General features: G+C 28.2%; 1 protein-coding gene across 1 annotated transcript; it reads right to left on the bottom strand.

Annotated features, from left to right (window-relative positions):
- Positions 1-6,631: 6,631 nt before the first annotated feature.
- On the bottom strand, positions 6,632-9,205 carry MYB82 (MYB transcription factor MYB82). Its single transcript, NM_001248846.1, is given in 3 exon segments — positions 6,632-7,522; positions 8,991-9,134; positions 9,136-9,205. Coding segments are annotated over 3 exon segments (903 nt in total). The 5' UTR covers positions 9,180-9,205; the 3' UTR covers positions 6,632-6,807.
- Positions 9,206-17,312: the final 8,107 nt, after the last annotated feature.

Genomic DNA, 17,312 nt, shown 5'->3' with positions numbered 1-17,312 from the left:
CATTGAAACTTCAAAAGGAGAACTTCGATTGCACTTTCCTTTCATTTTAGTTGGCATGGTTTTTAATAATGAATAGTATAAAAATAATTTTTATAATTATTTACAAATTTTATAGTCACTCTTATATAATGACATGAATTATTTTTTACATGTGATGTACTATGAGGATACCTCTTATTATTTTTGCTAAAGATAAATGGCATAAAACTTATATTTATATTTTTAAAAACTTACTTATTTTTAAAAAAATGCATTATTTTTTCAATTTGAGCTCTCTTAATATATTTTTATATTAATTTTTTTTGACTAAATTATTGTTTTTGCCTTCTAATTCTTTAAAGCATTTCAATCAAATCTTTTACGCCCAAACTGAACCTAATGGTGTTAACTAAAAGAAACAAGTGTTGCTTTTGCAGGTCTAAAAACCCCTAATAACTGGTGTGTACATGTGTATGTATGATTAAAATTAAAATATTTAAAATTTTAAATTAAAATCAAATATATTATTAAAATTTTAAAAGATTAATTAAATAAGAAACAAAATTATAAATACGACATTATTATTTCTATCATCATTTATTATTATGATTGTTGTCATTGTTATTATTATTATTATTCTCGTTATGGTGAGAAGATTGACAACTATAATCATGATGAATAAATGATATTAAAATATTTTAAGATATGATTTATTTAATGATAAATCTTTTAAATATTTGATTCTTATATTAAATTTTAATTTGATTTTTTGGGAAACCCAAACCCTCTGACCCTCTCACCCCCACCTGACCCCAAGCAACATTGTCCTCTGCCTCGGCCCAGACAATATTCTCGGAGACACGCTCTTATGGTTCAGCCGAACTGGAACCTTTGTTCTCAGATCAGACAAAGCACTAAATCCTCCATCCTTACCTTTGTCAATCTATATATTTTGAAATATTTCAAAAAGGGATCATTTTAAAATATTTCGAAAAGCATTAGGTGTATTGAGTGTAGAACAAAAAGAAAATCCCCCTATGTTTTGGGTGGTGCATTTGGATCTATGAAAAGTTTATTAAAAAAAAAGGCACTTACTGGAGGTTCTTAAACGGCCAAGAAAGTGTAAAAGTGTTCCCATACACTAGGGTCGTTCGGTTCAATTTGGATGGAAGTAATTAATTCAACACTTTTAAATAAGTGGATCAAATTAAATCATTTAATAATCAGAGAATCAAATCTAACATTGAAAATAAAATAGAGGACAAAATAATAATTTAATCAATTTTTTTATCTTAAATCTTAATTATTAAATTATTAAAATTATCCAATTGATTTTCAAAAGAAACAATTGAGATAAAGTAAACCATTAGTCTCTAAATTATAATCATTAATCATTTTAGTTTGCTACTAACGGCTTTCAAACTAGTATGTATCTCATGTTTAATTGGTTACACTAGAAGTGAATTTTAATTGATTACGCTAAATCATAGGAGAGCGTATTTATTTATAATATTTAACTTTTAGCTAAACTTTATTTATAATATCATGAACTAAATCTTGGCGATCGAAGATCAATTTTATCCAACCATCAATCTTGCATTAGAACTAATCTCATAATTATACTTCTAAAAAATATTATCAAGAAGTCTGGCAAATGTTTTTTTTTTAATCGGCACAGTTTTGAAAGTTATGTGTATAATAATAAACTTTTTATTTAAACAGATGTGAAAAAGTGATCAAGTGGTAATTCTTATGTAACCAAAAAAGTGGTATTTGTTATCCCAAAGACACAAACTCAAATCCAATCACTGATTCAGATAATAGTTTCATAATGAGCATAAACTGCATAATGCTTTGGTGAGTAATACTCCACCATGGACCAACCCTACTCAGTACTCACTAGTTAGCTTCAATCTTTGTTTGGGTCGGATTTAAAAACAGTGTAGTCTCACTTTTCTGTCAACAATTGGATTCCGAAAACATCCAACTGATCCAAGAAAGAAACTGTAGGCGGTAAATCCCAGTCCTGTTTTTTTCTCTCTTTGGTGTAATTTACTTTAAAATTAAAATAAATTAATTTCATTTAAAAAAAATATATTAACGTAATCAGGGTGAGTATTTTTTGCACATACTTTATGAGTATGACTCATTCTGTGATTTTTTTCAGTTTTATTATCTAAAAAAAGTTATTAACATATCAAATTATTATAATACTTTTTCTGTAGTCTTATTATCTAAATTAAATCATGGTATTCAAATTTATTTAAATTTAAATTTAATCCAAAAATTTAAGTTAATTGGATATTGTATTCAAATTTATTTAAACTGAAAAATAATTTTTTTATTATTAGGTCACACGAATTTTATTCTAAATTTAATATAAATCAACTTGTGAACACTCTAAATTTGGATAATAATTGAAGTAGATATTATTTTTAATTAATTTTGATTATCTACATATAATATTTTTATTTTATTTTTTTGGGTGTTTGCAAGAAGCAAACGAGCTTGTTCCGTGTACAATGATGAGTACACAAATGGTGGTCAAGATTTCTTGCTATTGAATTATCAAGCTACAATTTTTTTTTCTATGTACCAAAAAACCCAGTTTTTTCACACACCATCAGTTGTTGTTACCCCATCATCATTGCTATTACTATCATTGATCAACTATTGTTAACATGGTCACCACCACATCTATGATCCATGTGCCATTACCTGCTAATAATCCTCTCTACCATTGTAATTATTATTAAAATTATTGTTGCTACCATTGTTACCATGAGGTTTCTATACCATGAGGTGAAGATGAAGTTCAAAATTAAGATTTAAAGAACAATATAAGATAGAATAAAAATAAGATTTTAGATATTGTTTAAAGAACAATAATGATAAAATAAAAATAAAACTAACAAACATTGGAGTGTGAGATAAGTGTTTACAACGCCAATGATTTTAAGTTTATTACTACTAAAAATGTCTTTTAAGAATATCTATTTTAGAAATGTAGTTATGGAATTATGATATATAGTTTTGCAAATATATTTCTGGAAAGGAAAAAAGATGCCCATGGGTGCATTTCTTCATGTAAAAAAGGGTATAATGGGTAATTAGGATGTAAAAGGGGGATTGGAGTGTACTTAACCAAAAAGTTGTGTAAATACCAGTTTTCTAGAACTCTAAAGAACGGCAGCTGGAGCCCAGCCCATCCCATATGCGAGAGACTTAGAATCTGCTTAAGGAAAAAGACTAGACAATTGCTATGCGCACCCAACTTTTCTCTTGTACACCCAACCTTTTTTGTTATTTTCAAAATTACCCCTGGCAAATTTACAGATTCGTAGTTCATAAGAACCCATTATGGATTTGCAATCCGTATGGATCATTAATGGCTCATGCAGGATCGAATATGTGATTATTAACGCAATGCTCTACCCAATTGAGCTAATAGGTCAATCATATTATAAAATAACTAATGTCGATATATATAACACTAAAATTTTTAATATATATTTAATGCACATGTAAATTTACATCATAAATTTTGTGACAATTAATTTTGGTGCATTAAATATATTAGAACAAAATTAATTGTCATAAAATTTATTATGTAAATTTACATGTTCACTAAATATACATTAAAAAATTTAGTGTTATATATAACGACATTAATTATTTTATAACAAATTAGCCTATTAACTCAACTGGTTAATAACCTGAAATTCACAGGTTCAAATCTTGCATGGGACATTAAATTTAAATTAATTTGTAAAATATTTTTAAAAAAATTATAAAAAAACTGTAGTCCGTATGTACATACGAATTGAAAATCCGTATGTTCATATAGATCAAAAATCCGTATGGTCATAATTGGTCTATTAGCTTGTGAATTACGAATCCGTAAGTTTGTCAAGGGTAATTTTGGAAAAAATTAAAAGATGTTGGGTGCACAAATAATTTACTTGGTGTGCAAAACAATTCCCAAAAGACTGTGAATGGTAGAGGTGCTAATTGACAAGGATAGAATGAAATTAAGCACACTAGTTTTCTCTCTCAATAATTTAGTAAAATCCAAATTTATTTCTTAACTTTATATTATGTTATGTTTTATTTTTAAAATGCATTAAACACAAAATAAAACTCTGCCTAATTTAGTGAGGTTTTCAATTTTAATATTTTATTTTTTCTAAATTAAAACAATTTTTTAGTTTGTAATTTTTAATAAACTTTAAGTTTAAACAACAAAAACCACTTCTTATTTTATCATTTACTCATCTCTCTTAACAAAAAAATTTCTCTTTTATTGACTCCCTAAATTAGTCAATAATTTTGGTAAGAGAAGACCAACATAACAAGGTATTAGTAACATTTGTGAAATAATGATAGTAGTCAGTAGTAACAATGATGAAGATAGTGTATTTACAAATAAGAGCAACAACCACACAACAATAATAAAAATAGAAAAAAAAAACAATAGAAGAAATATTATGACCATAACGGAATAAAATATTTACCATTCGTTTTCATATTTTAGAAAAATTTGAAAATAATATTATTTTTTCTTTGAAAATGTTTTCAAAATTTGAACTAAACGTATTTTTAACACTATTTTTTGTTTTATTCAAAAAATGAGAACAGAAAACAATGAAATCAAATGCCATTTTAACTTTTTTCATCATTTATTGTTAATTTCTAAAAGCAATAAATAAATCATGTTGTATTTTTATAATTATTTTTAAAATACAGGATAAAGGTAAAAAAATTCTTAAATAAAATATTTCTTATTTTTCTTCTCTTTATTACTAGTTAGAAAATAAAAGTCACTAATTTAGTCCATTTTTTTCACATGATGCATAATATGGTTAAGATTAATTAGCTAAGTTTTAGGTTAGATCTTAGGATGCTTTATCTAACCTATTTATCTTATAAAGATCTAATACGAAATACTTAAGAGTTAAGAGTCTTGTCTAAATCGAAAAATCATTTTGCAATAATATATTTTAAATGTTCACAAAGTTGTTGCTAAATAATTTTTTATGGGTGAATATTAATTATTAAATATTAAATTTTTATTAGCAAATTTATGTCTAACATAGTAAATTTAGTATATGCATGTTTGAATTTCCATTAGAAACCACTTCAATGCTATTCCATATGATGTATCCTCTGCAGTGTGCAAACGGCATATTCAAACAGTCTTAAACCTTGTATTGAATTATTTATAAAAAGTAAAACATTAATACAATAGTAATAACAATGATATAATTATAATTATTATTATTATTTGTTTAAACAGACTGATTTGGCAAGTCTTAAAAACATTTTGAATCCTGAAGCTTGACCACTCAATTACGTACATAAACTTGTAAGAAGTCTAACTTAATACTTATTTAGTAAATAGAGACTTGATTTACTGATTCAGTATAGACTTAACCTAAGTTAATTAACTAGGTCATAGGACATCAACGAGCAACCACGTACCATCCTTAATGATAGATAGTCTACCAACTAGATAAATTTCAGTCTGTCCACCCTCCCAAAAAAACACCCCTTGTGCATTCTGCTAGCTAGCTAGTGCCGTTGTTTGTTAGTTTCAAAAGTCATAACAACATTATTATGAGAATATATTACGTAATGTTGAAGAATAGGGAAGCATACCGTGGTGAAAATGCAAACTTTACCTACTTCCTATCGAAATAATAATTGACAAAAACAAATTAGTTATGTTATGGTGGAAAATGATATAAAAAAAGCACTACGGCACTACCCTTTTTCTTATCTTTCTATTGACCAGCCAATTCTCGTTACTTGTCCATTTCAAATTAAGTTGCTTTATATTCACTTCTTGATAATTATCCTATATTCTATGGCATATTTTTCGTTTGTCAATATAATAATTATATTTAGTCCTCTTTCAAAGGTTTGAAATCAAGCTCATGAAGTTATTATTACTCTTAGAATTCAACCATTTAGCTTAACTAACTTCCATATAGTATGATGAACTCGACAACTGATGAGTAACCATTAACCGTGATTTTTTCTACCGAGTGGACTAACTTTTATGATTAATTAAGCTTTCCAAAGTATATAAACAATCATGAAAGCAAATCTGATTGCCTCCAAGACTTTAAGAGCGGAGTCAATTATTACTACTATGAACTTAATAACATCCAATTTGGAAAATGGAGAATGAGGAAGAGAACTTCAATTCCATCAAAAGCACTGTATATATGTACGAGCATACACAAACTTATCGCCTGTACAATATGGTACATATCTCAGGTTATATAAACGAAATATATAACAATAATTAAGTAATATTTAAATATATATATATATATATATATATAATCTAATAATTAAAATTAAATATATATATATATATATATATATATATATATATATATATATATATATATATATATATATATATATATATCCACGCATAAATTAAAACTTGAACAAAAAAAAAATAATAATAATGTATAACAATCTATTCACATCTCCTTTTACAAGTATGACAAATTATTATTGCTTACTACACTGGTTTCCGACAGCGGAGTGATGATCTAAAAATTTAATTTAGTAAGACACAAATTTATAACCTGCAAGACTAATTACACGATCACCAATGGATACCCAAGAATATATATATATATATATATATTGGACTTTTATTTGAGGCCTATATACCTGCTAGCTTGTTAACTTGTGAGTATAAGGGCAAAAAATACCAGTATACTATTATACAAGGCTCTATGGACATCACCATGCAGTGTGCCTGCAAATCTAGGTTCTGGAGGAAAACCATTAAAATTGGCTCATTGGTCAGTATGAAAAATCAAGAAACGGAAAGGAGGAAACATCTAATTTCATCAACTCCTCAAAGTCCCATTCTCCTGTGGCAGTGGCAGTGGCTAACTCTTGTTGAAACAAATTCTCCACCCCATCATGAGCCTTATTTTCACCTATGCCAATGTTGCAGTTATTAAGAATACTATTTATGTCATCGTCAAAGTAACTGCTGTTAGTTGTTTCTCTCCTGCTGCATGTAGCATTCTCTAGGGGAGGAACAAACATATCCCCTTCTACCCCGATATTTACACTTCTCCCAAATACTCCGTTTTCTAAATAACAAGAACCTAATTTGTTAACTTCACTTTGCGAAAAGCAAGGAATACCTGTGCCTTCGAAGTACCCTCCAGAAGCTGGCATGTTTAGTCCATGCTCCAGCATAGGCAATCTGTCAATCAAGGTATTGAAAACTGTACCGGTTTGCATTATTGATGGTGATGGAGATGAACCGAACATAGGAACAAAGCCTGCGTGTTGATTATGTTGTGTGGAAATAAACCCTCCCATGTTGAGGTCTTTATTACTAGGCTCGGATATTGAGGTCTCGCTTGCATTTGATGAGGGTGAGGGTGAGGTTGTGGTGGTCGTGGAAGACATATTCCTGAGTCTTTTCTTTATCGTCGAATTCCAAAAGTTTTTTATTTCATTGTCGGTTCGCCCAGGCAAACGCGCCGCTATTTGAGACCATCTTCAAAAGTGAAACATACATAGAAAAATATCTGGTCAATGAATATTGCACATATATATATGTAGCACAAAATTAACTTGAAACTCATCATGTCTACGTGTTTCTTTCTGTTGATAGCTATATATATAGAAAGGAATATTGCTTTGCAGGGAAATTAATAAAAAACGATAATAATAATAATATAGATATATGGAGTGCCTTCAACTCGAAGTTCTTGTTTTGCGCGTGAGTGAGTGTATTCATATACGCTGCTGTTATTTGAACTTCAAAATATGTGTACCGTGTGTTGGACTAAGGAAATCTAGATTTCGACATATGAAAACTGTCTATCTTCCTAAATTTTCTACATCCTTTGGAAGCGATGGATATATTATTAATTAAATATTAGTCAGTAGTATATGGAAAAGAATTGAACCTGATAAAACTACACTACATTTTGTATTTTGGGTGTATAAAGAGAGAGAATGGATAAAAAGGACTGGAAAAGTGACCAATGCAATATAAATTTATAAGATGGGAGGAAGAGATAGAGGGATGTAAAGAAAAAGAAAGTGATAAGAGATGTGAATGAAAAAAAAAGAACAGAAAAGAGAGATATAGAAAGAAAATGAAAAAAAAAGGAAATACAAGAAAAAGTGAATGGCTATTTAACAGTTTCATTTCTACTGAGAAATAATTCTTAAGCACCTTTTTAGGAAAAAAGATCGGTAGACACTGATATCTAGTTAATATTTAGGGAGGAAAGAGAAAAATATAAAAGTATAATAAAGTAATCTAATGTAATAGAAGAAACATGAAGAAAAATAACATTTTACATTATTGATAGAGTATATAATGAAAGTGTTTATATATTATCACTCTTTTTTTTTGTCTTTTGTTAAACCTAACTATTTTGAGGGGGAAAGAAAATATGTGTTAAAAATGTGTTTTTACTTTTATTTTAATGCCTATAAAAATTAATGATGTAAGAATGTATAACAAAAATAGTGTGCAAATAAATTTTTTAATTATGTGTATGATTAGGCGTAGGTGTGTAGCAGTTCTCTGGAATTTGGTTTTTCGCAATTAAAAAAATTGAACTAATTAAGATATCTTAGAAAATCTGTATTCTCTAGTATGCTAATTTAATTAAAAATTAATATAACTCTCCTAAAATAATGCCAGTTTAGAATTCATTTTTCATTTTAGAATTCTATCACTCTTACAGGAATGGCATACCTTTAAAGATAAAATTGCATTTTTATATAGTGTGTATATCATGAGTTCTTTAAAGAAATAAAACCTTGAAAAGCATTATCATGATATACTTACTACCTGCAATAAAGCACTACTGTCTAATTATCTGTTCTTCTTGATGTTAATGATGCATGGATCTATAGAATTAATAATTGGTAATGAAGATTATGGATAAACTTATATCATAATATAAGGGTGATGGAGTGGAAATGATCATATATATAAGATGAACCTGTTTCCAAGAAGGGAATGGAAGTGGATGATGAGTTCCTCTTCTTGGGGTGAGAATGCACCTCTCTTAAGATCAGGCCTCAAGTAATTGATCCATCGAAGGCGACAACTTTTGCCACACCTTTGGAGGCCAGCATTTCTTGCCCACATCGCTCCAACACCCTTGTCCATGGTTTAGCATGTAGTTCATGAGCTTGTCATCTTCTTCAGGTGACCACAACCCCTTTCTAAGCTTCTTGCTATTGTTGTTGTTGTTTTTAGTATTATTATTACTCGCCTCTGGCTTCCTCATGGTTGTACTTCCTCTCAAGGGCAACTTCCTCTCCCAACTGGTTAATTTGATATGTACACAAGGAGAAGCTTTATAAAGTCAGAGAAAGATTAGAAAGAAGCTTCATGGGGAGGCAATTAATGATGACCATGATGATGATGGTGATGGTTATGGGGTTTGCTTACAAAATAGGGAAGAGTGAGTGAGAGAGAGAGAGAGGTAGGTTGGTTGACGAGCCTAGTAGAAAACGGTTTGGAGAGGGACCTAAGGGATTGAGAAAGATAGGTGGTCGTCTTGTCTTTGACTCCATGGCCTTGTCTTTTTTCTTTTCTAATTTTTCTTCACTTACAAGGTTATCATGACACACATGAATCATAAGGTGCCAGACTAAATATATATATATATATATATATATATATATAATGTTAAACGTATATACGAGTTTGTTTTATAACCAAGCCAAGTTATTTGCTTCCACTTCACATAATCTCTTTTCTCCCCCTAGTTTAAGATATATATGGAACAAATATAAGAATAATGAATGAAAGCTAGGACGGCCACAATAATGAATGCCGCCTGCATATATATATGTATTATGTTCGTTTAATATTTTGAGCATAAGATCCACATGCTTATGTTGCAACCAGATAAAAAGAAAAAGTAAAACAGACTCAAATATGTGTGAATCGATATATTATATATACAGGCCTTCTTTTCCCTGATACTTAAATTACAAAACTTTGGAGCTTTATTATTAAGCTAATTCCAATTACATGTATAGAACTGCTACTTTCACTAACCAAATTAAATAATAAGGTTACTCAGACATTTGTATAATCGGTAGTTTACTCCAATTAAGTACGGTTATGGATTACCAACCTAAGTTGATTAACACGTACATGTACATGTATAAAGCAAATGTAATTTAATTAGCAGAGGCTGATAACTTATTAAATAGTAATCAAAAGGGGTATATAATTAAATTGTGATTGAAGGAAGTGGTGTACTTTAAGCCTTCCCTGTTTTTGTCATGCACATTATTTTCCAAACAAAGGTGAATCATGTGAGAAAAAGTAAGAAATTAAGAAAGAAATGGTGCAACAGATCATTGACTTTCCAGACCATCTTTTTAATGCAAGGACAAAATGTATTGACAATTTAATTCGTGCAGAGTTGCAAGCTGCAAAACAAACTTGAATGGGGGAGACCAAAATCTACTTTGTTTTTGGTTGTTATTACATTTTCACCCACGTAGCTATGAAGAATGTCATGTCAATCAGGTTATTTTTCTCATCTAGCATGTGGGCTACTTGCCTACTTTACCCTAGTTTGTGAAACACATCTAATAAATCTGTTATATGGAGACTTAATTTGTGTGACAGTTAATTAAAGTGGTGAATTGAGGGTTTCCACGTTGAAATGAAGAACCATAAGATAAATTGAAATTAACTCCACCAATGTAGAATTGCCAAAAGCACTAAATTGGAAGGTATCAAAATTATGAAACACCCGAAATCCTTATCCTTATCGAGTAAAGTAGATCCACTCCTTCATCAGTAGAAGGAGAATAAATTTGAATAAATGATAATGGAAGCCCTTTGCATATTCATTCATTCTATAGATGTTTATTATGATTGTTCTTTTTTATCCTCAAAAAGCTTCAAGATCGCACAAGAAAAAGTTAAAGCTTCGATCAATTTAATAAAGTGGCATCCCTTTAGAGGGACCAAATTAAATGGGCAAACAGGAAAGAAGAATGCTATATTCGGTCATCAAATCATGTACTTATAGAAATGTGGCATTGCTGGATTTGATTGGGTGTAGGTAGAATAGATAAAGTTACAAAATAAAGGAAGGGGGGAATATTACCATTGGTCCACCGCAGAGTTCCAATTTATATCGCTACCAACACATTATATTACTTTGACTTCAAATAATATAATGATTAATCACAGTTATGGTAATAATATATAGGCTCTAGAAGGTAAGTTAAAGACCCCTAATTAACTACAAAAACTTGCCCAATACCACACATAAATTCACATTATAAAAAATGGCCCAGTTTTTTAAGTTACACTTAAACTTTCATAAATTAATAATTACCTTCAAATATATATTTTTGGCCTTAACTTCGGTCAACTTACAAAATTAATCATTTCAGTAAATTAAGAAAATAACATTTTTTTATGCACTTCAGTTTTTTTGAAAAAACTTCTTTAATTAACTTCTCTATGAATTAATTTTAATTTATAAAAAAATTGATTCACTTTATCTCTTTAGTTTTTTTTTATAAATACTTATTTAAAATTTTTGCACAGGTTCTTAGTTTTCTGCTCTAAGAAAAGTATATTAAACTTCAAAAAGGCCTTGGGCTTTTCTATATATGCTTTCTCTGCACTGTTCTCTCTTCAAAGCTTAGCCCCGTCTGTGTTGATTACCTCAGAAATAAGCAAGCATGAGTTTAGTTAGATAAGACGGGTCCTACCAACCTTACGTTTCCTTTCCAAACCTAGTAAGAAAATGCAACCACCATAGTAACGGCCTATGCCTAAAGAGCAGGTGGCATATAAGGAACGTTTTGTTTACATCATTCAAACAAAAGAGCTAGAAAAATTAAGGACTTGGAAAAACGGGGGAGTTATTAGTATATACTAATTGAGAAAAGGTCTTGCTAACAAGTGCTTGAGCTTTGGTTAACTGGTTAGCATAAAGGAATCTAGATGAGCAAAGATAGGCTCTCCATTCAGCAAGAGGTCAAGAAAGCTATACGAAAGAATCAAGAATCTTTAAAAGTGTCGAGTAATAGCCTAATAAGTATCTAGAAACACAAAATATTCATGGACACTCATGTCAATATATACTTAGAAAGAGTAAGAGAAAAGAGACTCATGTCAATATATACTTAGAAAGAGTAAGAGAAAAGAGATATAAGAGATAAAGGTGAAAATGTGATAAGTAATATGGTATAACAAAAAGAGGGAAATAAATAGAAATAAAAAACATTAAGAGAAGAACTTATGTGATTTAGTATGTTTGATGCATGTTTTCAGGAGGAATTGATATCTTGCATCTTGTAATTGTATAAAAGTGAAGAGTTTTATGTCCATTAAGCAGAACAACAGGGTATCTGTAAAAGGCTATTGGGATAATTTTCTTTTCCCGGACAAGCACTTAGTCTAAGTACTGACAGTAAATGGCACAGACTGAATGTGCTTATGTGCACACGGCAATTGAACAGATTTTAAGCATAGTTTTCAAGTATTTTTTATATTATTGTTGATAAAGTAAATTTTCATTTTAGCTATTAATAGTTATGTTCGCCGTAAAATATTACTGAAATAAAATGAAATATTTTGTTGATATTTTAATAATTTTGTTATATGTGTTTTTTTTATCACAAATTTAATTATAAATTTGTAATTAACGATTGTAAACATATATACAAAAGCAGACTCCTCTTTTTCCACCAATAATTTGATGACAGAAAGAATGCACAAATATAATGTATATCCCATTGAAATTGATTCAATAAAAAAAAACGTCTAATATGATACAAGCAAACTCTTCTTTTGTGACATTGCGGATGAAACAAGTAAACCTAGTGGGGGCAAATTTGTGAATGAAAAGGATATCAATCAATATTATCATGTATGAGAGAAAAAAATGGATATCAATCACGCTCAGGAGGTCCTTTGTTAAATGAAGGGTTGTCCCACAATTTATTTCTCATTCCATACGAGAGGTTAAGGTATTAAGTATTAACCCCCTCTTTTAATATACAGATAAAAAGTGTTTATGCATTAGTTATCTCTCTTTTCAGTCTTTTCATCTCTGTGACAAGGAAATGGATTTTGTAAGGTTTGGTAACCCAGCAACCGGACAGTTTGGAGTTTGGATAAAAATTTAGGGTTTGTTATAATTAATTTTAGCAATGCTGTCGGCTGCTCACTTTTCCTCATTTCATTTGGCCATGATAACTGTATGATGAATATGGTAGAGCACGATTATTTCGTGAATATATATAGAGAGAATAAACCTGGTAGGACAACTTTTTCGTGGTTGGGTACCATGAAGTATTTTATAAGAGAGAAATTTAATTTTTACCCACATATCATGATTCCTGTTAATCATGAATACTGTACATCATATTTTTGGGAGTAAATAAAATTTATGTGATTATAATTTTTTAGATAAATTTCTTAAAAATTAAAGAGTTATGCATATACTTTATGGATTATTTTAATTATTAATCATATTATATAATTTAATAGAAAATAACCTTGTGTTTTTAGGTAATAAAAGTAAAATAAAACTCAAAAAAGTATAAGATTCCCAACCACCTCAAAAATTTTTTGCGTGAAAAACTAATTAAAAACATCTTTTCTAAAAAATGTTAATTTTAAAATATTTAACAAACATGGAAAAAAGAAGTTTCTCAACTTACATGTGATTCCCGAAAAATCAATTTTTTTTTTCTATTAACATACGGCCCCTAAATATAATAATAGACACATAGGCATTCCGGCCGTACGACGAGAATTCAAACCTTGCTTTATAATTGTAGGAGATTAATCATTTTTGCCAAACTTAATCCATGTAGATTTCAAGAAATATTTTTTAATGAGTAGATATCTAAAAGGAATTTCTTTAATTGTTTTTTAATTTTTAATACATAATTAATCTTTGAAAAATATATCAAATTAATCTCTTAAGCGTTATTAATAACTTAAAGAACTTAACTAGATAGAGTGTACTTTTATTGTAAGTTTTTTATGTTGTCTAATTATGAATTATTATATATGATAAGATTATTATATTTTGTAACAATAATTTTTTTTTGAAAAAAAAACTATTATTAAAAGACACAAGTAGTATGATTTCTAAATAATTGATATACTAAACTAATAGTATATGAAAATTAAACTCTATCTTAAACTAATAATTTAAAATTGTTAATAAAAGTATATTGAGGATTAAAATAATTCACATTTTTAATCTTTAAAAAATATTTGGTAAATTTTTTTCTTTAAAAATTAAATTGACTTAAATATTTTTAAAATTAAAGAATTTTTTAAAAAAATTTTACATTTAGACAAATACTTTTATATATACGGCAGTTGTATAAGTAAAAGAGAATTGCAAGGCTTATTTGGTCAAAGTTTATGGAAAACGGAGATGGAGGAAACCTGGGGAAGAGGTGAAGAATTATTGTCGCTTGTATAATATTGTGGATACTATTTAGGTAGTTCAAAAGGTGCAAATTCTGGTTCTCTTGACATGTTTAACCTCAACACAAGCTAATTTGCATAAAAATTCTAATTTCTATTTACTTATTTATTTAATTATTATTGTTTGTGCAACAATCACCAATTAACATAATCACAGTATCTTTATTTTAAAATAATTAATTAACATAATAACAGTAAAACACAATTCATCGATCCCCTCCGATCAAGATCCAAAACTCCTATCCAAATTTATGTTTTAGTAAAGTGGTTGTCGCCATTGGCTTGACACAGCACCATGTTGAACCGTAAAGTGAAGAATTTGGGTGGAAGGTTGATCTGAATCTTGTTTAGTGGCTAATAATTGTTAAAATAAAATAATGATAGTGTTCATTTTTAGTTGTTATTATGTTAATTAATTGTTTTAAAATTCAAATGTTAATAGGACATTAATGTTTTTAAGTATTAGAATGAAATTTTTTAAAAATGTATTCAAATAAAATAATTGTAAAATATAATCGATCAAAAGTAATATTAAATGTTTTTAATATGTTATTCATTATATCTAGCTAAATATATGTTTTTATTTGATAAAGTGTGCTTTCATAATCATATCATATATATTAACATCCAAGTTTGATATATCTAATAATATTAATTAAATATTTTAAATAAAACCTTTATCAATTTCTCAAAAAATATATTTTATATAATTCCTTCGCAGTTCCCACACCGACTTTGTTCGTGTTGAGGACAGAGACTCAAGTTCAAATTGACCATTAACCATTCATTTAATTTGGTTAGGTGCAAATGGGTGCGAAAAGCTCATTCATAATTTCATATATGCTCGGTAAAAAGACATCATAATTAAATGCAATAAGGACGACAGTAATGTAGTGGCCTAAATCTTTGGTAAGACTCAAATTATTTAACCGTGCGGTTTTCATTTTCATTGTGAGATTTATCTATAATTAATAATCAGTAATCAATAATAAAAATGACATTATATTTTAGTTTCCACATTTAATCATTTATCCTGATCTTCTTTTATTTAATTAATTCTGCAAACTATTTTACCACGTTAAGTTTTAACCTCTCATATCTCAATTATTTTTATTTCACCTCCACGTTTTTTTTCTAGTTATTAATAATAATAATATTTGGACATCTTTTTAATTTAGACACTGCGCAAATATTTCTCATTTATCTTTATCTATCTTCTTATCTCATCATACATTTTATAATATTTATATTTTTATCTGTTTTTTTTTTTCTTTCACCAAGGGTCTGATAACATTGTAGGTGTTCGTTTATTTTTTTTAATAGTGATATCCACTTTTCTTTTTTCTTTGAACTATTTTATTCATTATTACCTAATAGTATTATAAATTACACATATAAAAAAAGTCACACCACTAACGACTGCACTCACATTTAACCTCCATCATCTACTTTTATTTTATTTTATTTTTGAAAAATTATAAAAAGACACAAATCTAGCATATACAGAGACTAGGGAATTTATAAAGATGTTTTCGTTTTCATTGTGAAATTTATCTATAATATCTATAATTAATAATCAATAATAAAAATATACTATATTTTGTTTCCACATTTAATTATTTATTTGGACCTTTTTTATTTAATTGATTATGTAAACTATTTTATTACCTTCAATTTTAACCTTTCATATTAATTATTTTTATTTCACCTCCACCATCTTTCTTCTAGTTATTATTAGTGATAGAGTAACATGCTTTAACATCTTTTTATTTCAGAAATTTCATAAATGTCTATTTTTTTAATCTTTTTTTTATCACATCATAGTTAAATCCTATAATATTTATATTTTTATCTCCATTTATCTCTTTTCCAATAGTGATATCCACATTTATTTTTCATGTTTTTGAAGTATTTTATTCTTTAACTAATATTATAAATAACACAATGAATTATTATATTTTAATTACACATAAAAAAAAATCACCCCACTAATCTCCATCATCTCACTTTTATTTTATTTTATTTAAAAAAAAATATAAAGAGACACAAATCTAGTATATACAGAAACTAGAGAGATTGTTGAAAAGAGTTTTGATTTAACATCTAACAATGCTATTTAAAAAAGATGTTTTGAGAATTTAAATTCAATAGAAAACATTAATTTTTTTAAAATCAAAATGAACTTTTATGTAATTCACCACTGTTAAATTATGATGATTAAACTTCGTTTATTCTGCACGTTAATAGTGATTGGAGTTCAATTGAAGTTTGAAAGCACGGAATTAATTTTTTAGTACATATACAACTACAAAAGTGAATATTAAATATAGTAGTAATTATAGTAGTACGATTGAGTGATTGACAATTCAAAACTAATAAGAAGCAATCAATCATAGCGTTTGGAGGAAATCTTGGCAGTTCTTGATTGTTGTACACCATAATTTGAGAAGTCGGTTTTCATTGAACTATTTGATATCAGTACCGAAATAGAAAAATAGTTTCGGCTTAATAGAAAGATTTAGGAGCAGGGAATTCAAGGCAGAAAAACATGATCTGGACTCACACAACTTACTTGTGCGACCAGTCAAATGCAAAGTTCAAAGTTCTATTTTGCTCCACACGATCAATTCCTTGAAACTACTGGATTCTAGGAGTTCGAGTGTTTAATTCAGAGTCAGAAATACATGCATCCTCATATAATAAAATATAAGAAATATGAATCTCTCATTATAAAATGAAAATTTTCTCTTATATATTATTTTTTTTCCCTTTAAAACAAGTACATCCTCAAAGTGATTTGCATAAAATGTAAATTAAATATTAT

Source organism: Glycine max, chromosome 15, assembly GCF_000004515.6.
Source record: "Glycine max cultivar Williams 82 chromosome 15, Glycine_max_v4.0, whole genome shotgun sequence".
NCBI classification, from domain to species: Eukaryota; Viridiplantae; Streptophyta; class Magnoliopsida; order Fabales; family Fabaceae; genus Glycine; species Glycine max.
The sequence above is the reverse complement of the archived record's forward strand: the minus strand, read 5'-3'. Positions and strand labels throughout refer to the sequence as shown.